Source organism: Lissotriton helveticus, chromosome 9 (assembly GCF_964261635.1).
Source record: "Lissotriton helveticus chromosome 9, aLisHel1.1, whole genome shotgun sequence".
NCBI lineage: Eukaryota > Metazoa > Chordata > Amphibia > Caudata > Salamandridae > Lissotriton > Lissotriton helveticus.
This window is the reverse complement of record NC_136070.1, coordinates 826,434,005-826,460,716: the sequence shown is the minus strand read 5'-3', so window position 1 is coordinate 826,460,716 and position 26,712 is coordinate 826,434,005. Positions and strand designations below refer to the sequence as shown.

General features: G+C 47.8%; 1 protein-coding gene across 1 annotated transcript in view; it reads left to right on the top strand.

The window, feature by feature from the left end:
- PRKD2 (protein kinase D2) overlaps window positions 1-26,066 on the top strand; it is a 360,755-nt gene extending 334,689 nt beyond the window's left edge. Inside the window, exon 18 of the mRNA XM_078660993.1 lies at window positions 25,067-26,066. Coding sequence (XP_078517119.1) covers window positions 25,067-25,285 — 219 coding nt within the window. The 3' untranslated portion in view covers window positions 25,286-26,066. The remainder of the gene's footprint in view (window positions 1-25,066) is intronic.
- Window positions 26,067-26,712: the final 646 nt, after the last annotated feature.

Below are 26,712 nucleotides of genomic sequence, written 5' to 3'. Positions count from 1 at the left end.
TTACAACAATGCCGCAGACATTGGGTGAAAATGTGGAGGGCTGCAAGCGGCATAAGCAGCAGCAAACCGGGCTGCTAGAGGCAGCCGCATGGCAAAGGACGGCACACGGGCACAGCGGCAGCCTGGGGTGCCAATACTTCGCCTGCCAAGCTGCAGTCACTCATTTTATGCAGTTTTAGCCATTTGTAATTCAGAACCATTTTAAACAGGCATTTACACTGCAATAGGTCTCGCATTTATGTGAGTTTAAGCTATTGGCATTGTAAATGACAATGTGTTTTATTTATGTTTCAAAAACCAAAACATAAATAAAAAGCATTTTCATTTACAATTCGAATAGCTCAGACTTACGTAAAAGCGAGACCTATTGCTTTGCAAATGCTTGTTTTTGGTCTGTTGCTGAGCGTCAGCTGTTTCCGCCAATTGGTGCTTAGTGCAGCATTATACTGACATCAGATTCATCAGATTCTCGTCCTGAAAGCCTCTGGGTGTGTTCGCCATCTTTAGATTCTTTTTTTCTGCCGTTGGGTCTAGAAGCGCGGCTGAAGGCTCTCCAAGCTTCAAAAGAAAGTCATATTGTCAAGGTGAAATTCGAGGTTCCAGGGGAAAGAAACCCTGCAAGAGCAAGACAGGTGGAGTTTCGTTGGGAAATCAACAGATTTCCACTGAAAAACACCAGCGTAGGTGGAGCACATGGATGGTCATGGAGCAGATATTCTTCCGCCCGCATTGACCAGGCGAATAAAACCACAAAATAAATGTTTTCAATAGTGCAAAGTTTTGTGGTGCCCTGTGCCCAGGTCTGCTCGCTGCCTGTGTCTGAGACCTGGTGTAATGTTCTTGCCGATTTCTTTCCGGACAAGATCCAGACCATCCAGGCGGCTTTTTCCGGTGGCTTCATGGAACCTACAGCTCTTTTGGTTTCCACTGTGTCCCCACCTGGCCCTATTCCTAATTTACAGGCATTCTCCTCAGCAGAGCTGCCATGTACCCTTAAAATTCATAAGGGCCTGAAATCGGACTCGCCCACCAATTCGTGCTCAGCTAGGCTGTTAGCCCTATCCGCTGACACCATTAATCCAGTTGTCAACAATATTGGCAATATGTCCCTCTTGGAGGGCCGGGTGCCAGCCACCTGGATTATCCCCCTTTTAAAAAAGCCCTCACTAGATGCCCTGTCCCCGGGAAATTATCGTCCAATCTCCCTTCTGCCTAGTCTGGCCAATGTGTGTGAAAAGGCAGTCACAAAACAGCTCACGGACAATGTGGAAGGCTCTTGCTTGTTGCATCCAGCACAGTCTGGCTTTTGAGCCACCTATAGTACAGAGTCTGCGCTGGTGGAGGTGTCGGAGGCAATCCGGGAGTGTCTGGACGCCAGCGGGAGGGCAGCTTTGATTATGCTGGACCTCTCAGTGGCGTTCGATACTGTGCCTCACTCCCTACTCCTTGCTCGCCTTTCAGAGATTGGTATTTCTGGATCGGCCTTAAGCTGGCTTACCTCCTTCCTGGTGGACAGGTCACAGCAGGTTTGGCTTCCACCTTGCACCTCTTCTCCCCAACCAGTAGCTACTGGTGTCCTGCAGGGCTCGTCCCTAAGCCCCCTCCTCTTTAACAATTGTTACTCCGCTGATCTATCTAGCGGAGGAATTTGGGGCTAGGGTGATTGCCTATGCGGATGACACTCAGCTTTTGTTTACTTGGGAGGATGTCCATGCTGAGGTTTCCTCTGCCCAACACTCTCTACTTGAAATACTAGGTATTTCGCTGGCTGGCTCAGGCCGAGCTGAAATGCAATGAAGAGAAATCTGAAATACTTCTGTATGGGAAATTTCCTTCCAATTTCAGAGAGCTATTATGGCCCTCAGGTTTTCCTCTGCTGTGCTTGTTTGGTGCTGCCACTAAAAACCTGGGCGTTTGGTTTGAGGAAAACTTGCCACCCAGATCAAGAAGCTGGCGGGGTCCTGCTTTGGGATCTTAAGATCTTTGAGGAAGTTCCTCCCTCTTCTCCTAATGGCAGCTAGGGAAACCGTGGTTCAGGCTTTGATTTTGTCTTGCCTGGACTACTCGAATGCTCTGTATGCAGGGACCCCCAGCTATTTGTTGAATAAGCTCCAGGTGGTGCAGAACACGACGGCCCGCCTGCTACTGGATCTTCCCAGGCAGAGCAGCGTGCGCCTCCATCTGCGTGCCCTGCATTGGCTCCCTTTGGAGGTGCGGATCAAATTTAAGGTCTTGTTGATTGCCCATAATGCCCTTTACGGCCACGGACCCAGCTACCTGCAAAAGAGGTTCTCTTTTTATGTGCCGACAAGACAGTTGCGTTCCTCTTCTCAATTATTGGTCCAGATTCCACGCTTTTTTCGGCAAAGGCTTGGTGGTTGCTCCCTTGTTCGAAAAGCGGTCCTAGGTTGGAATACACTGCCCGTGGCTATTTACAGAATTCAAGATTCCTGTACTTTTAAGAAAAAGTTAGAAACCTTTCTGTTTTAAACTCTGATATATGATCCCCTCAGGTTTTGCGCCGGGACACTCTTGAAGTAGCCCAGCATGCTACAAATGCATTTAACAATTACAATAACAATGGAGAGAAGGCCTCAGAATGCAGGGAGGGGGCGGTTCTGAAGGAGATGGAAAACATACCTTTCTGATTCTGTCCGGAGTGCCCTCACAGGTTTGCCCAGAGAGACAACCATCAGGAGTCTTATCTCTGTCTCCCGAAAGACCACAACATATAAGGTTGGCAGGCTTGTGCAGAGTTCAAATTCAAAAGGCTGAGAGCACGGAGGAAGCACAGGCAGGCATACTATGCTATCCAGGGACAGTAAGCCACTCCATCATGGAGAGACATTGGGCTGTCAGCTGAGGAGGACAACATCGCTGAAGGGAAAGTTGCAGGGGTCAAAAAAGATGTGATCGATGTCGAACATGAATGCAAAGAGCAGAGAGCACCCAGCTTGTCACTTGCCTGTGGGCTTCAGTGCCTGTTCAGTGCCTGCTTTTTCCAGCCTGATTGTGATACCACTGCTGCCTGGGTTTTCCTGCCCAGGTTTTCCCACTCAATGTTCTTCTCGCCAACAAAAGCCCCGTCCATCCTAGGACCTACTTAATGCAGGCCGCAGTGTGGCCGTTCAAAGCTGCGCCCGTCCGCGCCTGGCACCCATCCCCACGACCACTGTTCCCCTGTAGATACACCATCGCTGAGCTCTACACCCTGGACTCCGCAATGAACACTGCTACCGCACCAACCCAGGCTCCACAGTAGGATCTTCTACCTGCACCCACTCCCACCTCATCTGACACGACACGCACACGGGCCTACCTATCAACTTCACCCTATACACATCACTTGAACAAAAACATCAACTCAAATGTGCCCTTCTCAACATACGCTCACTATGCAATCACACCACTGAGATTTAGGACCTTATCTCCACCCTCACACCCGACATCCTCATCCTCTCTGAGAACTTGCTCAACTCCATTTCCATGCCTGATATTTCCATGCAATACCTGAAGGATATGAGTTCACCCGCTGCGACTGCATCAACAAGTCTGGCTTGGGGATCACCATTATACACAAGGAACTCATCCAATGCACCACCAGAAATTACATCACACCAGTCATGAAACACCTCAACGTCCGACTTCAAACAGACAGAAAAAACACCATCAGGGGGCTCCCTCGCCTACTGTCCTCTAGGACCATGTCTAGCCTTCTGCAGCTATATGGCAAACTTCATCCCACCCCTTCCCGCCATAGACTCAAACAAAAAATGTTCCTCGGCGACCTCAACTTCCATCATGATGCCCACAATGACTTTAACACCACTAGCATCCTTGACAGCATGAACAGCATCAGACTCGCCCAACTCATCCACGCACAATGCAGGCCAAATGCTAGACCCCAATATTCCCCTCCAGCGACCCCGTCCGGTACAGTCACACCGCAGAACTCACATGGACCGACCACTCCATCGCCCACTTCAACATTACCAGCTCACTGACAGACTCCCCCAGTCTGTCCAATGCCCCCCACCCCACCACAGCTGAAGAAAAGCCTCAAAGGACACATGGATTAACGCCCTGAACACCACCTTCCCATCTCCTTCAACAACCTAGACTAGACCGTCAGAAATGTCAACAATTGAATCCCCAACTGTGCCAACACCGTAGCTCCCATCAGCAACAACACCCACATAAGATTTACCAAGCAGGCTAGCTGGTACAGTAAAGACCTCAGACCCGCTAAACAACCCTGTAAAAAACTGTAAAGGAGATAGCGTACCAGTAAGAACACGCCTAACAAGACTGCTTAAAAGACAGCTCTCTATCTCTGCCACAGACTGAGGAACAAGCGATCTTCTATGAAGAAGAGGACCCAGAGTCACATGACCCATTCCTTGATGATTGATGCTGAAGTCATTGAAGATCAATGGCAGCACCTTGAGGCAGATGCCACAAAGGAGGGAATAGACACATACCCTTAAAGGCCTTCACCCCTGGATGAGATTGCCATGTAAAACCTAGTGGTTAAGTGAGCAGCAGAATATGTGGTCCAATTAAAGGATGAAACATCACAGACCAGTTTCCTGCATGAGGCTGTCTTGCCCTCGCAAAGCAAAAGCCTTTCCCTCCAGTACTCTCTTGCGTCATAGAAAAGCCTTTAGGGAGCCAGCAACCTGCAGGTTAATGACACCCATGGTGGAGAAAATATATAAACATTCCTCAAAAGGATCTGGCTTACGAACAGGGCAACACAGTGGCATCTCTATTATTGAGGCCACTGCCAGGAAAAGGGCAACTGTACCAACTTTGTCAGGACCACCACCGGATAAGGAAAGTAAAAGAATGGAAATGGTAAGCTAAAATTCGAAAGAGGGGCCGCCACACAATAACAATCACAAATTCAAACATCTTACTGAACAGAAAGTCAAATCAACACTGGGAGGGGGGATGGGAAAATTGTTGAGGCATTTACCACAACAATTGATATGTAACAAAGGTGCCCCCTGATTACTTTGAGGCCTAAGAGGAGGGGGAAGAAAGAGAACCAAAACTGAAAACCTCTTGACAGGCCTATATAATATAAGCTTCGGTCATAGCTCTATGTATTTATGCATATACAGCACAGGAGCAAGAGAAGATAGACTAATTTCTAGCTTTTTGAGCTATCTTTATTTGTACAAAAAACATGGTTAATTTTTACTTTTTTTAAAATAAATGTATAAAAACACTTTTTATGAAGAACAAAGTTGTTTTCGGTTCCGACACGGAGACGTCGAAACCACATCCGAACCCAATGGCGGAAAAAAACAATCTGGGGATGGAGTCGATGCCCATGCGCACTGTAGTCCAGGGGAGGAGCCACCTATCTCGTGATACTTCGAAGACTCTTCCAGGACAACAATGTGCAATCATCCGGACCCAACACTAGGCGGCGATCTATGCATAAGATATGAATGTTAGCAGCCCTACATGCCAAGAACAGATGCATACTGGTAAGTAGCATATTCAATCCATTGGAATAATTTTGGCTTTTTATAAACAGACAAGTCACAAAGTTTTCTAACAAAAAAAGGCTAAATCGACCCCCACTGAAAAATGTATGAAAATCAAAACCAGTCATTCCTGCAATCTCTCTCTCATTAATTCTGCTCATACATTCTAGGACTCGTACTAAATGGGAAGTGTAAACGCAAAACCACATCTGAGAGAAACAACACATTCTATTATGTATTATTTAAACATGGGAGATCATTTTTCCATTTCTCAGACGTGTGTAGGAGGCCTACGCGCGTTTTGGTGAAAGCTGGATGTTGTCACCTTCATCAGGGCCGGGTAACTGTGGGTTCCAAAACATAGGAGATGGGGGTCTCTAAAAACATCTGCAATAGAATACATTTATTAAATGTCTGTACTGTATATGCAACTTGCTAAGCGTAGTTAAGGAAGAAATAGAGATAAATCTGTGCTAGACATTGTGACCAGACCATTGTGAAAGAAATTAGTTGAAAAAGCATAGGGCTGGGGATCTATCAATTCAGAGGAGAGAATGAATTTGGAAAACTTCACCGAAGGTGCAGTGGAAGTAGTACATCGTGACATGGATAAAATCAGCTAAACCTTCACCAAATTCCAAACACGGAAGAGAAAGAGAATATTTAGAATGATAATAACCTGGTTCTAACAGTGCAAAGTCGCTGGAGGGTAGGATCTTAACCTAGTTATGCCAGTTGGTCCAAGGGGCCAGAAATTATCTAGGAGATATGAAATATCCATGTATGAGGCGTAGTGCGTTTAGATCTGAAGGCTAAAGTCTGGGAATCAGATTAGCAGTCTAGGAGACCTACTAAGTATCTTAATAGAAGAATAGATCGTTGGGGCCGCTCTTGGCAGAGAAATTTTTCTGCACCAGGACATGCGAGTCAGAGGTCACGTTTAGTACTTTGAAACCTTGTATATGGCTGTAAAATAAGTTCACATAGAATCAGTACTGTCTTCTCAGCAGGGGGGCAGCTGGAGCTAATCAGAATAAAAAAGGGCATCTCACCTACAATAATAGATTGGACGGTGCCACTCGGGTGCTTCCAGATGTCTGTAAAGATATTAGGGATTGGTTGACTTGTCATCTTTCTGTAGGGTGCAATAAACGGGTGTAGGTTACACTCAGGTGTCCATGGTGTAATAATTGAATATACTAAAAAAAAATGTGATCGCCAGCTAGTAATGCAAATAGGAATATAGGTGTCCCTAGGGCTTAGTGAAGTGTTTAAAGAAGTATTGCTCTAAATGAGCACCACTGATTTCACGAACTCCTGATAATGAAAAACGGTTCGCTGGCATACCTATCATCGCTGGTTTCGCGGTGGGCTTCTGATAATAAAAAATGGTTCGCTGGCATACCTATCACAAATCAACTGTTCTGGTGAAGAGTGGCAGCCTGCTGATCTATTTCTTAACACAAGGTTTGGACTGCTGTGGCTGCTGACTGTCGTGGTCCTACACAATTTAAAGTGCAGCCGGCGCTACCACGCTCTGCTCATGATGCGGTCTATGTGGTTCTGAGGGAAGTGCTTAAATACCTTCAGTAATGGGGTACTGTTTTGAAAGCTCACTGCGCGAGGGGAAGGCTGGAGTATTAAGGACAGCTAGACGATAATACAAGCACATCAATCCAGGTCCTACAGGTTATGCTATTGTTTAGATGACCTACGCACATAGTCAAAAGTAAAAACAAGTAGGCTGGTCGCCTCCAATTGCGTCGCAAGCAAAAGGGAGCGCCTATTGTTTCTAACTTAAAGAATCGAGGTCCCCCACATATCGTGGCTCACGCTCACCTGTATAACCAAGATGGTCACGGTACGATATTCTTGCAGTCCTCCGATGCGGCAGACAGGATGTGGCCCTGGACAGAAGCAAATATAAGAGGAAACTCTCGCGATAACTCACGAGTAGTTGGTATCATAGATCACGAGAGAGCGTTAACGGATAAGGAAACATAGCGGGCGCCATCTTGTATAGGTGCATGAGGACAACTGATCATAACCGGGCCAAGTAACAGTACCCATTACAATAAGTGAGGCAAGTTACCGCACCGCCGGCGGGGGCGAATGCACGGTGGGCGCCATCTTATGTAAGTAGGTGCTACCAAATAGTCACGACCGAGCCGTGTGCTGGGCCCCCTCACAGCGAGTAAAACAGATTTACGCGACCATAAGGTGAAATGCTAGGTTGTGAGACAACAGCCACACTAATAAATCTTGAAAAAAAGGGGGGTGGGGGGTTTTTTGCTTAAAAACGGGACTGCTGATGTAAATCATTTTTGCTCATAAATTCCTCCAATAAAGATGCAAGAACATCAGATGATACTACATAGAGGTTTCACATAATGGCTGCCCAGTGATGTAGCGGGCTTACAGTCCACTGAGTGAATGGTACTATTACCAGATAGATATGGAACTGTAAGTTGGCTCCATGTAATTCCTACAGTTGGCGGTAAGATGAGTCCAATTGTAATTAGACACAGGAAAGGAGAATGGTCATTTATTAAGACAAGTGGGAAGTACATTAAAGATGCTAAGGGTATCGGGAGTGCTAACAAGCATGTAATTCATGTGGAAATTGTTCAGGTAAATACCCATACTATCTCTTCGTTGAGTCCTCTGCGGACTGTGTCCAATAGGAATATCCAGAACGTCTCCCTCTGTTTTCTGATTTTGCTGGGATCTTTTCCAGGGATGGTGTTAACCCTTTCTAGGATGATCCAGCGCATGTCCATTTTGGTGTGGTGGAGAGAGTGAAAATGGTTAACCATGGGAGCTTGCTGTTTGTTGGTTCTTATTGCAGATTTGTGTGCTGAGTATCTGGTACGGAATTCCCTTGATGTTTCACCAATGTATCCAAATCCACATGGGTAGAGTAGAAGGTATATCACATTGGTGCTTCTGCAGTTTGACATTTGTTTAATCGGACCAGACTTTTCTCCATAGGTCCATGTCTTCGTAACTATGGCAGGAGAACAGGCGTGGCAGCTGCCACACTAGTAATTGCCCACAGGAAGTGGTCTCCCATCGATTGTCGTTTGTCTAGACTGAGTATTCGGTTTGGGTCGGCTGTGGACCAGTTTATCTCTGACATTCGGGTTTCTTCTGAACGCCACTATGGGTTTTTGCAATATTTCCTCTCCTTCGTTACAGTTTAGGATCTTCCAATTTTTGTCTAGCACTTGTCTGATTTTGTTGTTAATGCTGGAATAATCCACAACACAAACTAGTTTATCCGATGTTTGCTTGGGTTGTTGCTGATGAGAGCATCCCTGTTGTAATATTTTGCTCTCTTCAACGACTGACGAATTAGTCTTCTTGGATACCCTCGTAGGATGAAGTGTTTTTGCAATTGTTCTGCATGGTGCATGAAGTCCTTCATGCGAGTGCAGTTCCTACGGATGCGTAGGAATTCCCCAAAGGGGATTGAATCTTTCTGGCAGAGGGGGTGGAAGCTGCTGTGCTCAAGTATGGTATTTTTAGCTGTGGGCTTTCTAAAGAGGGTAACTTCCAATTGACCTTCGACACCTTTCATCCAGATGTCCAAAAACTCGACTTGTGTGGTCGAGAAATTGCATGTAAACTTAAGGTTATTGTCTGCTAGGTTCAGCCAAGATGTAAATTCATGTAGTTCATGTTCTGAGCCTGTCCAAACGAAAAAAATGTCATCAATAAATCGATGCCATTTGGTCACATTTTCAAAGAAGGGGACTGCTTCGTTGAAAACATGCTTTCGTTCAAATTCGCCCATGAAGATGTTCGCTACACTGGGGGCACAAGAGGCCCCCATACTGGTCCCTTTGATCTGATGGTAGAGCTCCTGTTTGAATTAAAAAAAGTAGTTTTGTAAGACTATGGAGAGGCACTCTAGAATGAAAGAATCTGGTCTATCCCCCGGTGTCCTAGCCAAGAGTGCTGCCACCGACTCTATGGCTAGGTCCTGGGGGATGTTGGTGTAAAGTGATTCAATGTCTAGTGTGACTAGAAATTGTGTTTCATGGTTGAAGAGTGCCTGTTCTAATGTAGCTATCATATGTCCTGTGTCCTTAATATAGGGTGCATATTGGGTAGTAAGAGGGCACAAGAAGGTGTCAATGTATTGTGACAGAGGTTCTGTACACGAGTTGGTAGAGGAGACAATAGGTCTCGGTGGGTCCGTAGCATCATTGTGTGTTTTCGGGACACCGTACATGACTGGTGTAACTGTGTTGGGCTTTAGGAGAAAGTCCATTTCTTTCTGGCAAATAAAACCATCAGCAAAGGCTTTATGGACAGTGCTTTCTATTCTGGATTTTAATTTAGGCAGTCCTCCAGTATTGGCTTTCCTGTAGTGTTGGGGTACTTGTAGCATGGCTTTCATTTTCTCTGTATACTTCACCGTGTCCATAACTACAATGCCTCCTGCTTTATCACAAGGTTTGATCGTGATATGTGGGTTGCATTGTAGCATGTGTAATGCTTCTCTTTCTGTAGTACTCAGATTAGGTAACAGTTTGGGAACAAATTTGGTTATTTTGTTCAACTCTTTGATAACATTTTTTTCAAAAATGCTGATTTCTGGGCCTAACATGTCTATAGTTGGTGTGAAAGTAGATGGAGGCTTACATCCTGAGTAGTTCAATTCCGCCTCTCTAGAATCTGTCATATGAAAGTATTTTTTTAAACGGACTTTACGAAAAAATGTCCTGATTAAGTTTGAACTGATTGATTTGTGAGCTCGGAACGAACGAGAGGCCCTTACTGAGGACACTGACTTCATGTATAGATAGGGTGTGTTCTGATAAGTTAAAGATCGGTATTTGTGAATCAGTAGGCATGCTTATGTCCTCCAATATTGGTGATTCCGTGTGCGCATGTATGTCTGTGGATGTGGAGGGTCTTGTTCTGATCTACCACAACAATAGCAGAAGAGGGCAAACGTCCTAGTGGACAGGGCAAAATAATTTCAAATACGTTCTTGAAATCAGCACTGAATGCCACTGACATGGCGAGCAGGCAGCTGGTGGCAGAGACGACGTTGAGAAGACGCTTGGCTTAGTGTCTTGGGCTTCAGGGTCATATTCAAGGTCAACATCATAAATACGCCATTCAATTCAGATGTTTGGCAGAACAGTGGATGACACCCTGCAGCAGTGGGAAAAGGATAATGATACAGCAAAATCGATGGGAGCCCTACAATTTAGAGGGCAAAAGAGAAAAGGAGCGACTCCCACTAGGAAACCGACAGGAAGGAGGAGTTTCCAGGCCGCAACAATACACCAGCTTTTCCAACAGAGTAGTCAGACACAAGCAACAACACAGCAATGGCAATGCCAACTTTCAGACAGGCAGCCCTTTTCCGGACGGGTAAGAGGCAGAGGCCAACCGTCCAGAAAGGCGACTCCACAAACAAGTAACTTACAAAGCAAGGGCCCACACCCAACACCTGTAGGGGGAAGAATAGGAGCCTTTCTTTAAGGAGTGGAGGGATGTCACATTGGACAGATGGACACTCGACACCATCCTACATTGCTATTGTAAGGAACACATAACCCCCCCCCCCCCATCAAAACAGGGATTAAAGAAAACAACCCATATGAAGGTGGAAAACGAATTCCTCCGCCGAGAAGTGAGAGAGCTGTTACAAAAACATGGATGCGACTATTATCAGACCGCTGCTTCCTAAACAAGTTCATAAAGACACAAATTCAAGATAACATTGCAAGAAGTCATCTCACAATTTCGAGAGGCGGATTACATGGCAACCATAGACCTCAAAGATGCCTACTTGCACATACTAATGAATCGCAGACACAAGAAATTTCTATTCTTCGTGGTAGAGAAAACACACTACCAGTTGAAAGTACTACCACCCATAATAAAGTCAGCACCCAGGGTCTTCACAAAATGCTTACCAGACGTTGCAGCACACTTAAGAAGTAAGGAAATACACGTGTCCGACTTGGATGAATGGTTGGTAAAGACAAGTTGCTTCAACAAATGCAGAAGCACCATTAAAGCAGTAATGGAGTCACTACTCAGACTTGGTTTCTCCATAAACATAGAAAAGTTGTTGGCGATACCAGAATGAGAAGATCTTCCTGGGCATGAGAGTCAATACAACACAGGCAAACCTTTCCCCTGTGAAACTAGGGTACGCACAATACTGGAGGAAGAATGCCGCTACCAGAAGGGTCAATCTCTGACAGTGAGGAAAGTGGGGAAGTTATTTGGGATGATGGCCTCCTGCACACCACTAATCCCTCTTTCAGGAACTACACTTGAGACAGATCCAAGGCTTGATCCAGAGCCAATGGTCACAGGTGACAAGGAGTTGGGAGGATCTAGTGGGTGTCTCGCAGAAAGTATAGGAGGAAGTGGCTTGGTGGATTAGAGAAAAAATAGCCATAAAAAGGCCTTTCATGTTGCAAACGCCGACAGTGACCCTCCCCACTGACGCTTCTCACATGGTATGAGGAGCACACATGGGGAAGCCTCAACATCAGAGGAGATTGAAAGCCAAAAGAAGTGATGCATCACATAAATATACTGGAACTAAAAACAATGTTTCTAACCTTGAAAGTCTTTCCGAAACAATTGTGGGGAAAATTGATACAAGTTCAGACAGACAATACAACAATAATGTTCTTCCTCAACAAGTAGAGAGGAACAAAGTCCTTCACCCTATCGAAACTAGCACACGAAACATGGAGGTGGGACATCCAAATTCTGATAACATTAGCTGCAATTCATCTACCGGGAGTAGACACATGGAGGCAGACTAACTCAGTAGACAAGCCTCCACCTCACATTGGGAACTGAATCAAACAGTAGTGGAACGGGTGATCTAGAGATGGGGGACACCAGAAATAGACCTGTTCGTAACACCAGCAAATGCAAAATGTCAGTCCTTGGCATCCAGGCACTGCCTCCACCACTTCCATGGGAATGCAGTGCTGATAATCTGGTCAGGGAAATCTACACACAGTTTTCTCCGATCGTACTTTTGCCATTAGTGATCAACAAGGACAAGCAATCGGTGATGATACTAATACTCATTGTCTCCCAGTGGGCAAAACAAACCTGCTTCTCAGAACTGATAGAGATTGCACACATCATCATACTGAGCTTGCCAGCATCACCGAACTTGCTTTCCATGCAAGGGGTAGAGTCCTCCTCCCAGAACCATACACCAAATGTAGTGGCATGGCTCCTGAGGGCATTTGGGACTTCCAGAGAGAGCTATGGAAGTTCTCAAAGAAGTGAGAAGGTTCACAATATAAAAATGTTAGCCATACACAAGGTAGTGCCAGAAATCAGGCCTTTTTCAGAACAGGACACAAGAGACCGCAGTCATCAGATACCTCACACACCTGCAAGACAATGGACTAACCTACGATTTGCCACGGGTACATCGGGTGGCGATAGTGGCCTACATAAGGGTACAGATTGGAAAAAACCTCTACATCAGTAATCAAACAGTTCCTAAAAAGGGTCAAGAAGATAGCCACACAAATGAGCGCAGCAACGCCCATGTGGAACCGAAATGTGGTGTTTAGTCAACTAATGAAGGAACTTTTGAGGCAGATCAACCTTAAAATTTATCACATAAAAACAGTTACAAATTGCAATTACATCCATTTTCAGGGTAAGCGAACTGTGAACACTCACTATCCCGGAAACGTAGAATTATCCCCAGGCGTGAGACTGGACCCGGAAAACTTTCTTGCCCAGCATCTCTGCGCGCCAGGGGGGGTGCGGTACCACGCGACTCCGCCCCGACGTCCTCCACAGGCGTGACGTCACATAAGCCCCACCCCGGCGCGCTGATGTCAGATTTCTTGTTTTCCGCATGCAATGCGGACCCGGATCATGTTCCTGGCCTGTTTCAGGCCCCTTTTCCACGTTTGAGCGTTTTTCGTGGGAACAGTGTGCGAATGCCTTCGGGCTTCAAGACGTGCTCATCTTGCGCGCGCCAGATGTCGGATCCTCACCCCATCTGAATGTGGTGTTTGGGGAGCACCACGACTCCACAGATTGTGAGGCGTGTCAGCAAATGAAACCGAAATCCTGGCGGGTGCGCCGGATGAGACTCCTCCACACATGTCCAGGTCAGCGCGTCACCGCGTCCGTCCCCCGCGGACGGCTTCAAGAACCTCCGTCTCCGACATAGTCCTTCTCCAAGGCCGCAAGAGCGTTGCTCACCTGTTGGTAAGTGTCGCAGTTTGACCCCGAGGGCTGGTCCCTGGCCTGTTGGGGGCGTGGGTTCTCCGCGGGTTGTGCGGCCCCACGCGTTGCCACTCTATCCGTCATTTCCCGGCGTGGGGGGCGACTAGAGCCCAGATATGTGGCGGCCCTGCAGGCCTCTTTGGCTTCTCCTTCTCCTCCTGGGACGTCTGTTGATCCCTTACCGTGTGCGGGGACTTCTGCAGCGTCCCCTCCGGCGCCGACCGGTTCGGCTCCAGGTTCAGAGAATATGGTGCTGTCGGGGTGCGGCCCTTCGGGGTTCTCTCCTACGGACCACGGCGCCTCTGCCTCACCGCAAACCCCGGGGGGGTCCCTGTGGTGTCCCGGGAGTTTGCCGGGGCTCGGGCGTGTCCTCGAGTCCCCCACGGTCCTCTGGCCAGGCGGGGGCCTTGGCCGAGGTGGCGCCGCTCAGGCGCCGGCGGCTGCTGGCCCTGGCGGCACCTCAGTGTTAGGCTAGGGGCCGGGGCATGTCCCCAAGCCCCCCTCGTCCCTCCAAGCAGGCGGCTGCCTCATCGGAGGTCGAGTCGACACCTTTTCGGTGCCGTTCCTTAGCACCCTTGGCTCCGTACCAGCCTCGGTCTCCTGCGACGCGCGTTGTGGCCGTGTTCGTTCCGGCATCTCCTTCGGCGCCGGTCGGCGTTGACCTGCCGCCGGTCGCAGACTCTACGGCGCCAGGCTGGCGTCGGGTCGTTGATTCGTCTTCGTACGCCCCCTCTTCTCCAGAGGTTCGGCGGTTGTTGGTTTCATCTTCTCCCGAGATGGGTCGCCGCGTCGTGGCTTTTCCCCCGGCGTCCTCTAGGGACGGCTCTTCGCCATCACCACGCCACGGTCGCAGTCTACGCCGGAGGCGCCTCAGACTCCCAATTCCTCGGTCCCCCTTTCTGGACTTGGCCTTTCCTTCCTCCGGTTGGACTGGGGGACGGCTGCCTTAGCTTGCGGCCGTCGACCACAGAGGACCTGCTTTCCCCACCGCGGGGCCCTACGGAGGCGGGTGCTGCCTTTACTCGGTCTGTTTCCACGGCTGCGGAAATCTTGTGCATGGATGATCCAGCTACCCATTTCCCAACGGATCATCTTCTGGAGGTCCTCCATCGGGGTTCTGGTGGTCGGGAGCTGCTTCTTCCCTTCGAGGCTTCGCTCCTCTTTTGGCGGCTTCGGGATGGCCTGCCACGTGGGACCCGCTGCCCCAACAACTTCTGCACCGCCACCGTTCTGCTCCGCATGATCCTGTCTGTCTTTCCCTCCACCCTTCTTCCAGGGGCCCTCTTTTACAGACAGCCTTTCCTTCGCTGCCATTGGTGTTGTCTACCCCATCACGGGAGGCCCGCTGGTTGGATTCCTGGGGGCGCAATATCTTCGCCTCCACCAGTGCGACTTTGCGGGCCCTTAACACTTTTTGTGTATTGGCTATGGCCTCTTCTTGCTTGTGGGATTCAGTGGAGTCCCTTATGTCTGCCAATTCTCAGGAGGGTGCCTGTGTTGATCTGCGGCACCATGTGTTGGATGGCCGGGAGCTGGCGGCATTTATTCTTCACTCCGCTCTGTACAATTAGAGGTGCTTGGTCGTACCATGGACTTTCAGTGGCCCTTGGTCGACATGCCTGGCTATGGGATAGTGTGTTCCCGGAGAAAGTTAGGGAACGGCTGGTGGACCTTCCCTTTTATGGCACTCTTTTGTTCCACGCCCCTGCGGACTCTGCCATTCAGACGTTTCTTGCGGGGCTTCGTCCTCCTCCTCCTTCTCCCCCTCAGTGACCTGTAAGTCGGTCTAGGTTTTGAGAGGTGTTCTCCCGTTGTTTTCTGGGGCCTTGTAGTGAGAAGCCCTGGTTGTGTGTTGTGTGTGGTTGATGTGCCTTCAGGTCCTTTGTTAGGACTTTGGTGCTGTTGGCAGCTGGCCGGCCCTTTTTTGATTTGTGGTTTTGGCTGTTGTTAAGCCGTATTGGCCCTGAGATTAGGCCTTCTGTGTATTCTTGTTGGGTGATTGGCAAGCCATCTGCGGTTCCTCCGCAGGTCTTTCTGTTTGTCCTCTGCTGCGGAAACGTTTTCCTAAGAGGGTTCCCATGTTCTTGGGATGTAACATGCCCTATGTGGGGTAATGGTAGCTATTATATAGCTCTTCCATGTGCTGGGGAGGTGTGGTCGTCCTTCGGGCCTCTGCTCTCCGTGGCGTCACGGTATGTCGCAGGTGTGTTCCTCTTGCTGACCGTTTTGGTGTGGCTTGCGTTGCGTCCTGGTCTGTCTTTCTCCTGGATCACTGTGTCGCTAGCCTGGTCTGGCCTGCTGTCTGCAGCCTTGCGTTGTAGTTCTGCCGGGTTCCACTTCCTTCGTGGATCAGTGTGTGCCGGCCCCTCCCTTGGGGCGTGTCCCGGCCCTTCTTGCCCTTCTTGGCCTTCCTGGCCTCTACCTTCGGCTGGCGTTTGGCTTGTCCTGGGTGCACCATTCCGTGGTGTTGTCTGTTACTGGCTGTGCAGGCCTGTTGTTCTTCTACGCCATTGTGCCTTTCTCTTCCGTCTGCACTTCTAGTGGTGCAGCCGTCGCTGTCTTGCCCGCTGCTTGAGGCTAGAGTGTGTGCGGCTTTTCTTCAAGTGGGCCTGCCTCCGGTTCTACCTCTCCTCCCTAGGGGTTGAGATGGTTCTTGTGTTCCTTGGGGCTCTTCGGGCGCTGTCTCTCCCTGCAGGGTGTTGGGCAGTTCCCCCTTGGTGGGGCCTAGGTTATCATGGCCTTCCATTTTTGGGGCCCTGTATGTCTCCTGGTGGGGAGGCTCTCTCGCAGGCCCTCCTCCCTTTTGGGTATGGCTAGGGTATCTATTCTACTTTAAGGAATCTGCGGCTAGTAGTCTCAAGCTGATGTACAAGTTACTTACCTTCGGTAACGATGTATCTGGTAGAGATGATTCTAGCCGCAAATTCCTTCACAACGCACCCTTCCTCCCCGTTCTGCGAGGACTCTCTGCTTGGGTTTCGGCAGTCGCCTGGGTGCCTTGTCTTCTGTGGGTGTATTCTTCATTTTGTTCCGGTCAGGCATCCCTCCAGCTGGTTTCTCTCCAGCGTGGGGGCCTACTTTTGCTCTTCGCTCTGTTAGAGTTTCTGATCCTCACCTTGTCTTCTTCGTTGGGGGTTCTTTTACCTGCCCTTGGCCTCCTGTTCCTTTCAGATGGCACTGTAGTCTGCGAATAGATTACCTGTCCTTGACCTACTCCTTCTTTCAGGAGGTATGGCCATCCGTGGCAGTGTAGACTGGGGATGGATTACTGTTGCTACTCTGTTCCGGGCTTGTGGCCCTTCCCCTTCGGGTTGTAGTTGCAGACTCTCTTTCTCTCTCTCTTTTTCTGTCACTGCGCTTTCACATGCTTGTGTCTCCAGGATGGCTCTCGCCTTGGTTTGCAAGGTGGTTCCACGGAGTGGTGTTTGCGCTTTTCTTGCTATGGTTTCGCTGCTCTTGCCTTCTGGTGCTTTACTGCTGCCTGGTGCTTTTGCCTTGGCTTGCACAAGTTGTTCCTCAAAGTGGTGCTCTGCTCCTTTCCTGCTCTGGCCTGTTGTTGTCTCCTTCTGGTGCATTGGTGCCACCTGGTGGAGTTTCTCACCTTTTATTTCTCTCTATTTTGTCTTTCTGGTTTTTTTGCACACTGTTCTCATGCTCTCCTCAGTTTTGTTGTGATGGCTCCGCGTTGGCTCGGAAAAGTTCTCCGAAGCAAACTGACGTCAGCGCGTCGGGGCATATGTGACCTCGCTGACGTCACGCCCGCAGAGGACGTCGGGGCAGAGTTGCATGGTACCCTGCACGTCTCTTCTATATTTTTCCAGGTTTTAGTGCAATAACAAATTATATTGGAGACAATGGACATCCCTGCTGTGTTCCCCACATATCTTTATATGAAACAGTTAGTTATAGATTCCTTACCTTAGAATATCCACCCATCGTCAGACTGGATCCAGAAAGTTTTTCATCAGCAGTACCCCTGCGCATCGGTATGTGGCGTTGGTCGACTCCACATCCGTCATCGGTGTAGTGGTTGCCAGGATGACGTCGCAGAAGTTACTTAGGCACCGCCCTCGCGCGCTAACGTCCGTTCTTTCTTTTTGCGCACCAGCAAGTTCAGATCCGGAGAAAAAGGTACTCCCAGTCATTTTTTGACTGAGTTTTTGCGACTTTTCTCAACTTAATTTTTGAGTCTTCGTCTTCATCAACTCCTGGTGCACGAGGTATGCCCGGTTTCAAGGCCTGCAGTTCCTGTACCTGACTGACGTCGGTAACGGAGCCACACCACGTGTGCCTCTACTGCTTAGAGCGCGACCAGGACCCCAAGTCGTGCTCCGACTGCCAAACCATGGCCCGAAGTCTTTGTGGGAGCGCTCCCGAAAGCTCCTCGAGGCCTGGCAGTCGGCTCCACGTCACTCAAGGTCCCGGTTGCGAGGGAGGTCGCGGGCCTATCACGGAGCCATCACCACCACTTGTCGTCTAAGTCTTCACGCTCTGGGTCAGGTAAGTCCCGCACAAGAAGAAGTCGAAGCAGCATTGTCGCTCTTCGACTTCCCCTCGTCCGTCGGCTGACACAACACAGGGTGCGGGTGGTTCCCCTCCTGCTGCTCCGCGTGTGGAGTCTTCGGGATTGACTCCGGCCTTCCCGGGACCAGGAGCGACCCCTCCCTACCTTCGTAAATTTTACGAAGCGTTGCATGCCATCTTTGGGCAGCCCGACTCCACCTGGGTGCTTTCAGGCCCCGCGGACTTGGCTGGGGGCCATAGGACTTCGACGCTGGTGGCTTAGGCACCACAGGGCCCCCTTGGATCCAGGCCCATGATCCGGATCGCAGCCTATGAAGTATTAGACACCATCCTTTGAGGTGGAGACTCCACACTGGTTCCGTACTAGGGACCAGCAGCATACTTCAATAGGTCATCCTCGAATAGAGGGGAGACCGCCAGCCCCACTAGGGGGCACCACATTTTATCAAGGTCCTGAAGAAGTGCTGCCCGACTGTTGGGCCTGAAATGCACGAAACATGTGGATTATGCATTTATAACGCTATCCTGGTACCTAGGGACCACAAGATAACACCACTGTTCCTACCTAGTCCTGGCACCCATATTTAATTACATTTATTTCTTACGGGTTCCGGTGCCTATTTTAAGTGACTGTCTGCACACCACTATCCACTACTCATATTGCCCACGTGCACCCACCACATACAGCGTCCTCAAATATTAAGAACTCCACCAAAGTAGCTACCAGGCACGTCAGACATTGCAACGCCGGTCTGACGAGGAGCCCCCTATGATGAAGCATGACACCCTAACACGTGTGTAACAGCATCGTGATCTGAAATTCAGATCTCTCAGTGACACATAATCCGGCCAGATAGCATCTACTAGTGCATCTGCCCGATAGAGGAACTACCTCCTTTCTGTGATATATCAAGCTTTGCGACCATATGATTCATCCTCAAAGTCAACGTTTCTATCTTGATGTCAATAGATTGCAGGCTCTGCTGCATGGTTAGTAGTGTAGTCTCGAGAGGTGTGGTGTCCTGTGGTTGTAGCTCCTGGTCAGAGCCTGAGAGCGCATTGTAATGTAGCCTACGGGCATGCCTAGACTAGAATGTTTTCCTCATTGTGTTCAGTACTTGCATCACTGTTCGACCCCGGTGGCGGGCGGGGGGGGGGGGGGCAGGAATGCATCAAGATCCCTGAAAATTCTCCACTGTAGGCATGACACAGGGTTCCACAGCTGCATTCTCTACATGGCTTGTGATGCCCCCAGTGCCCGATGCCTGCTGTCAGGGAGGCAGCGCTGCAAGACCATGCACAGGCAGGGGCACACCTTCCGGCCAACCAGCTCCGCTCACCGATCCGCCTTCGGTACCACATCGCCATCTTGCACAAGGTCCTTGATGCTCCTTTGTGCTGGGTTGTGTGCCCGCGCCGGGCAGTCTCATATGGTGCCAATTTCAGCCCAGTATGCAGGCCATCAGCTTTACTCACATCATGCCCCTATTTCAAAGTGTGGATGGTAAACTATTAAGTCGATAATTGTCCCCAGCGGGAAGAGCTGCACTAAGGTGCAGCCATCTTGCCATGGGCTCTCTGATATCCCTCCAGAGCCTAGTGTTAAAGCTTTGACCTCTGTTCTCTGCTATGATTCATTGTATGCAGTTTGAGACCCACAGGAAGGGCTCAGTTTCTTAATTACATTTTTGTCTGTGTAATTTAACACAGCAATCACCCAAAGCACACAAGGTGTTTAATTGTTTTTGAAAAGAATTGTTACACATGTTTTCCTCCACTCCTTTTTTATGCTGTAGGGGGGGCTCAACTTGGTGTTGACTTTCTGAAATGTGCACCTTTTCAGCCACTTCCTTAGTGCACTCTTTGGTTCCTTATGTTGAAAACTTTGTTCCTTGTTTTGATCACTTCCATGCCCTGTTTTAGAAAGCTTCAGGCTCTGTCATTTCATCTGCTATATGTAACCTTCCCAGACAAGCTGGCTCTTAAAATGTGAGCCTCCTTTCTCCGAAAGTAACGTCACACTTTTACATGGGGCAATCCATTACATTTGCATTCTTTTCTTCCATGAATCCTTCTAAGAAGGAGGAATTATTGCATAAGTTGGAGCATTGGCATGCTCCTAGTTTCTGTATTGATAGGACATAGGGCCACTGACTTAATGACCAGTTGTTTATTGGATTTGACTGAGCAAAGAAGGGCAAGGCAGGCCAGAGGCAGACCGTGTTTTACAAATTGTCATTTGTATCAAACTTGGATATATCCTAGCCAAAAAAGGAACCTCCTTAGGGTGTGAGGGCTCATTCTACCAGAATGAAGGTTGCGACTAGAGATGTGTCTAGTACCGGTCCGGTTTTGCTCATCTCTATGGGCACTAGATGGGCTTTTTTCCGAGCACTACTTGGGAGACTCACTTTTCCTGCTCATGTCCAGCAGGACTTCCATTTGTAGCCCACTACTCAGTCTTACCTTCCAGTTCAAGGGACTACTTTGCTATTGTACGAAGGTGGAGCATTATGTGGTGATGCTGGTTAGGCCTCACTGTGTATTACTTACAGACCCCAAAGATAGTCCTTGGATTCCCAATAATAAATCCTTTGCTCAGCCCGGGAGTGTGGGCAAGAGCAATGAGGCACATGTGAGGATCATCATCGGTGATAAGTAACTGACACAATTCAATAGAAATACGACATCAATTTATAAAAATAAAGTGTATTTTTATATCAATTTAGACACCAAAATGAACGTGATCAGAAACATATAACCGGAGTTATGGATTTTAGGAGGAAAGATTAATCACAGCAATTCAGTATTGTTGAACTTTTGCATTGCGATCAATGGGAAAAAGTGGTGGTGACAATCGGTCACTTGCAGGTCGAGTTGCGTGGAACCCAAGGAGGGTAAAGGTGATGTGGGTCCCAGGACCAAGCTACAATAGTCAGTTCAATTGTACCTGACCAGTGGAGCCTGAGTAAAGAGTTGTTCTGTCTGCCCATAGTGCTGAACGGGATCCGCGGGAGAGCTGCTTTTTAATGCTCACACAGTGCTGCGGGGACCAAGCTGCAAAAAACACAACAAAGGGGTCACTGATGATGTTGGACAAAAGTCCGATGGAGTTCCATCTAGGTGCATTGTAGAGTGCAGGGGTCAGTTGCCGGACTGGCGATCAGTAAACCTTTGCAGTGGTAAGCACAACAGATGGTTACTTTAACATTCGTTGATCCCGGGGAACACGGTAGCTGCCTGAAACTTTGAGGATGGCATGACTACACTACCCACAATGCACTAGACCATCTGGATTTGGGCGATTCCTTGGAGAGCCCGATGGCCAACGATTCATTCGGATCTGGAGCCTTGCTTTACATGCAGTTTGAGGAGACTAGTGTCACTAATCCAGGGGAGTCTGAGGGTGCTTTAGGCTCTCACAAGGGTCCCTTTGTTTGGGTGAACTGAGATTTAGCCTAGGACGAGTCTCGATCAGGCAGTTACAAGAGTGTTTCCACAGGTGCAGAGTATCCCTCTTTTAGTTTGTGCAAGTCCTGTAGTCGCAAGCACGGGTCTCTTCTTTGTCTCTTTGATGCAAGTTGATTTAGAACTGAGTTCCTGGTGTCAGGGGTAGCCCTTAAATCTTAGATTTAGGGGTGTGGGTGCAAGTGGCCAATAGGCTACTTGCCCAGCGGCTAATCAGTCCCTGAGGTGACCACATCCAGGGAGTGGGTTTCTACCCAGAACCCACAATTTCTACCACTGTCAACATGGCCTAAGTCTTTCTGAGCTGTACAGGTGAGGCAGACCACCATAGAGGTGTGGTTAGCCTTCTGGGAGTGTGCACCTCCTAATTTCCCCTCTGTCTGGGAGCAAATGGCCTGGGGCGGGATAGTTGTTTCCTGCTTTGGGGGGCAGCCCTAATTCATATCAGTGCTGGTGTCGCCTTTGAAGCTCATTACCTAGATGTGGCACTTCACTTGCCATCCTGGGAGGGAGGTGTGACCTCCTTCTTGCTCAAACCGTTATTTCTGACTCCTGGGAATGATCACTCTGCATGGCAGGAGGTCAGAATACGGTCTTGGCAGCAGCAACCACGACCTGTCAGCTAGAGTACTGGAAAGGCTGTGGCAACCAGGTGGGCAACCTCGAAGGTAGCCACCTGGGTGCATGCCACATCATCCGCAACACAAGATTCATGTCGGGGTTTATGAGGCACATTGTTTGATACCAAACATGACAATTTAGGCAGTACCATAATGGACCTGCCAACCTAGAGCTTGCCTGGTGCCAGCCCATGTTATCCCATGGACCTTCAATCTCTCTTAGTGTCTAATGGCGAAGGCCACTATGGGGATATATAAGCTTGCACTTGCATGTCCACACCTTTAATATAATGCACCCTTCCTCCGTAGACTAGCCTATATTAAAATAGTGCATTGACTTTGCTACACATGGTGAGGGTAAAATTGAGTTCAAGCAGTTTACACTGTCTCCGCAGTCTGCAATGGCAGATATGCCGTCAGTAGCTTACTTGGGTCACTTGGGGTGGCACAAACAGTGCTGCAAACCATGGGGACCCCTTTACTCCTCATTCCCTCGGTACCACTGGCACCATATACTAGGGACTTAAAGGGGTAAAGTCTTTGTCAGTTAGGGTTGCCAATTTACACATACCCATTTTAGGGAGAGAGCACTGGGGCCTGGACAGCAGGCTCCAGTGCACTTTCAGAGTCATAACAGCATTGGATCAGAATGTTGGGGTAGGGGTAGGGGTGGGGGAGGCGTTTTAAAAGGGCGCTTTCCTACAGGCACTGATTCAAAAGGTATGAAATCTGCAGATAGAAGCAAGCCATCAGAAGAATGATTTACTACTTCTGTAACACTCCGGTGGATAGTCTACCTGTCGATTCCTGCATCCACCAAACAACCCTTGCCACCAGGTTGTGTGCCGTTGATGGGAAATAATCATTAATGAGGTCCCAAATTACATTTTACTCACTGCCAGTTTCACGTCAGTTATGTCAGAAGAACTACCATTAGTGTGGCAACCATAGATGGCTCTGTACCGTCATATCTGGCATGCAACTGAGTTTCAATGGACCCAGAGGAGCCACCCACTGGCACTTAGGAACTAAGGAAGCTTATCTGGATCCCGTCTAGTGTCTAGGATGATTCAAAAAGTTAAGAAATCTATGGCTAGACCGAGCCTTACCAAAAGCAAGTAACTTATTCATTTTGAGGATTCTGATGACACCATAGACTCTGAGGCCAAAGTACAAACAGTTGTACATGTCACCAAATATCTGAGATGGCAATATAGAACATATTACAAATGTTGTCTGTTATGTATTTTCTGTATTGCATGTTTATTTTCAAGATGTTTTAGTGAAACAGCCCATTTTTTACTAATGGGAAAATGTTTATTGAAATACTTTACTAATGTTTATTGGCATATTGTACTATTGTTTATTGAAATACTGGACTACTACTTGTTCGAGGCAAGAAGAAAGAGAACTATGTAATTTTGCTGTTAGAATAATAGGATTTGTAAAAAAATAAACAGGCATGGCTTTAATGCAGAGCCCATTCTGTCTGTAGAAATAAGATGTTTTGTAAGCTGCTGCCTGGTAGGCATGTCAAGCAGTGAGCACTGATTGCAGTTACAATGTTCAGGTTTTGCTTAGCTATCATGAAGGGATCTATGAATAAATAGGCAGTGGTGAAGCTCTGAAGAGGGGTCTGGGGCAGCCATTACCTAAATGACCTATAATGTCAAATTCAGGCCTCACGTTAATAAACCACTGCTCTTTTTGTGCATAAATACATACATATACACAATAGCGAATCTTAGGCGTGATCAGGTTTTAATGATGAGATTGTTGGCATGTCACATTCTGAGGTTTCTGCCAATAGTACAATGGCTGAAAGGCCCAGTACAATCCTTCTTCAGTGGGGAGTTGAAAGTTAGACTGTTCCCTGAAGAACTCTGCACTCTGCTTTGCAACATGGTTTTGAATTGGACACCGAGGGACAGCTAGTATTAATTCACACCGAGGTGGTCTTTAACCTTGGCTTCTGTCTAAGGGGAGTCAGAAGGTAAGCCTGGCTTTTACTTTTAGCTATACCAGTCTTTTATTTACTCGAGTCTTTTCAATTTCTGTCTCCGCTCATGACTGAATCCAAATCGTTTGGGCATTTCAGAGAGGTTTGGGTTTACATCTGGCCTTTAGAAACACTCCCTTGTTTGGGTTGATTAATGTTGCCCTGACTTTTCTACTTCCGTTTTTTTCTTCTTCAAATATTTAAAATTAGTGAAACCAATTTGTGTCCAACCCTCACTTTTATTGCAAGATCACAACAGAGAATGGAATTTAGTAGCAGGGACCAGGAAAGCAATTGAATGAAGTGACTTGACTTCCAAGTCACAATAAGAACTTTTTTGATAGACTAGTGGTTGCCAGCAGAGTAAGATATGCTACTAGTGTTTAATAATCGGGTCCACTAGCCCAAGGCAGTGATTTCCTTAAAATTACTAGTGTTTACCTGACACAATGGGTACGGGGTTACAGCAAGGAATTATTTGCCAAAAGTGAAAACGTGAAGGCAGCAACTATGACTAACTATGTTGAGTTGCTCAAGTTCTTACCTTAATGTTATTTGCAGTGGAAAATCCAAAAATTAAACTTCAATAAATTCACAGCTGCACCTAAGACTGCTTAACACTATGATGCAATGCAGTAAGCTCTGTTCATCAGTCTGATCTTGTTTCTGCCAAGTCCTCATCGCTTTCTGTCTCCCAACTACAGGATTATCAGACTTGGCTGGACCTCCGGGAATTGGAAGGGAAGATCGGCCAACGATACATCACTCATGAGAGCGACGATGCCCGGTGGGAGCAGTTTGCTGAGGACCACACGCTGGAGTATCCCGCCCACCTGAGAGCTCAGCCCATGCAGGGACAGGACGATCTGGACCAGGAGGATCAAGAGATGCAGGGGCTGACTGAACGTGTCAGCATCCTGTGATGGATGTCAGACTTTGCTTTTGGGGAGGTGCTGCCACTTGGGACAGCCATTGTGACTATGCTTATCTGACTGTGGCTTTGGCACCACCCTGCTGCACACATTCATTGCATATTGGGGATTTCTGTAAAGAAAGCCATCGGGCATACTCTCCCTTATGTACTTTGTTGCATCTGACAAAATCATCGTGCAGAGAAATGGATTTTTCTGTGAAACTTATGTGCCCACCTAACTGTGCACGTACCTGAGATTGTGACACATGCCCCCCCAACTATGGTGTTTGTTCCTGAGATTGTGACCTGTGCTTACCATGCACTTTGTCCTTGGAGTCCTTCCTTACATTCCCACCTATCCGATTAGTCATTGAGGAGGCCTTTGAAGAAGGAGTGGGACATTTCCAGACCCTTCCTATCATTTTCAATAGGAGGTATTATTCCTGCCCCTCTGCTGGCCTTAGTCTGCATTTAATTCTTCCTTCTCTTCCTCGATGCATGGAGCAGGGCAAAGGGAATGTTCAGACACACTCCGCTATCTCCCTCCTTGTACAGAGCTCCTTGTCTGTTCAGTGTCCCTGCACCGGAGAGAGATGTTACAGAGGAGTTTATGGGTTTTCAAAGCTAGAATTTTAAAGAATCTCTCTGGATGCTTTGCTTTTCCACAGTTCAGTAGGACTGAGGTTACTGCTACTACCAGCAGCATCTGGGTGGGGGAACAGCCCACAACTCTGAAATGTATGCTAAGCTGTTGTAAAATACCATATGGCAATAAACCCATGTACTCTGTGCACCAAGTGTCTGTTATATGGGGGGCAGTGGGAGACATTATGGAAATGCCACAGGCCACAGCCGGCAGAAGGGGTTTTCATGTTTGTTTAACCTGTGAAAGGACCTTTAGGACACCTCTAGACTTGTTGCACTAGAGAAGGATTGAGGCTGTAAGCATAAGTTCCAGAGGTGCACCACATTTACAATTGCAAAGATTGAAAAATGTTTCCACAGTTTCAGTTTATTTATGATTCGAAAGTCCAGTGAGTTCCACATAAAAATGTATGAAAAAGAAAGAAATGTACAGTGCATCATATCATATTAATCTTAATAACAGAATAAAATACAATTGGGGATGTAACAATTATAGTTTCACTGTACAAGTGAGGGTTAAAAGCAGGCATGACTCCATATAATCACACAACCTAATGTATGGCAGGTGCGAATATATTAAAACCTTTCCACATCCGATTTTGAAACTGTGCAAAACTGCATAATACGTTGTCCCTTTTTAATATTAAAAAAATCCGCCTTTATACAATTCAAGAGTCTAAGAATTCATGTACAATATTGATTACATATGCTACACAGTAGAAACCATCTTTGCCTATCAAAACTAAGCATATTGTGAGGGAAGGCCAAATAGCACTTGAGTTTTATATCCTG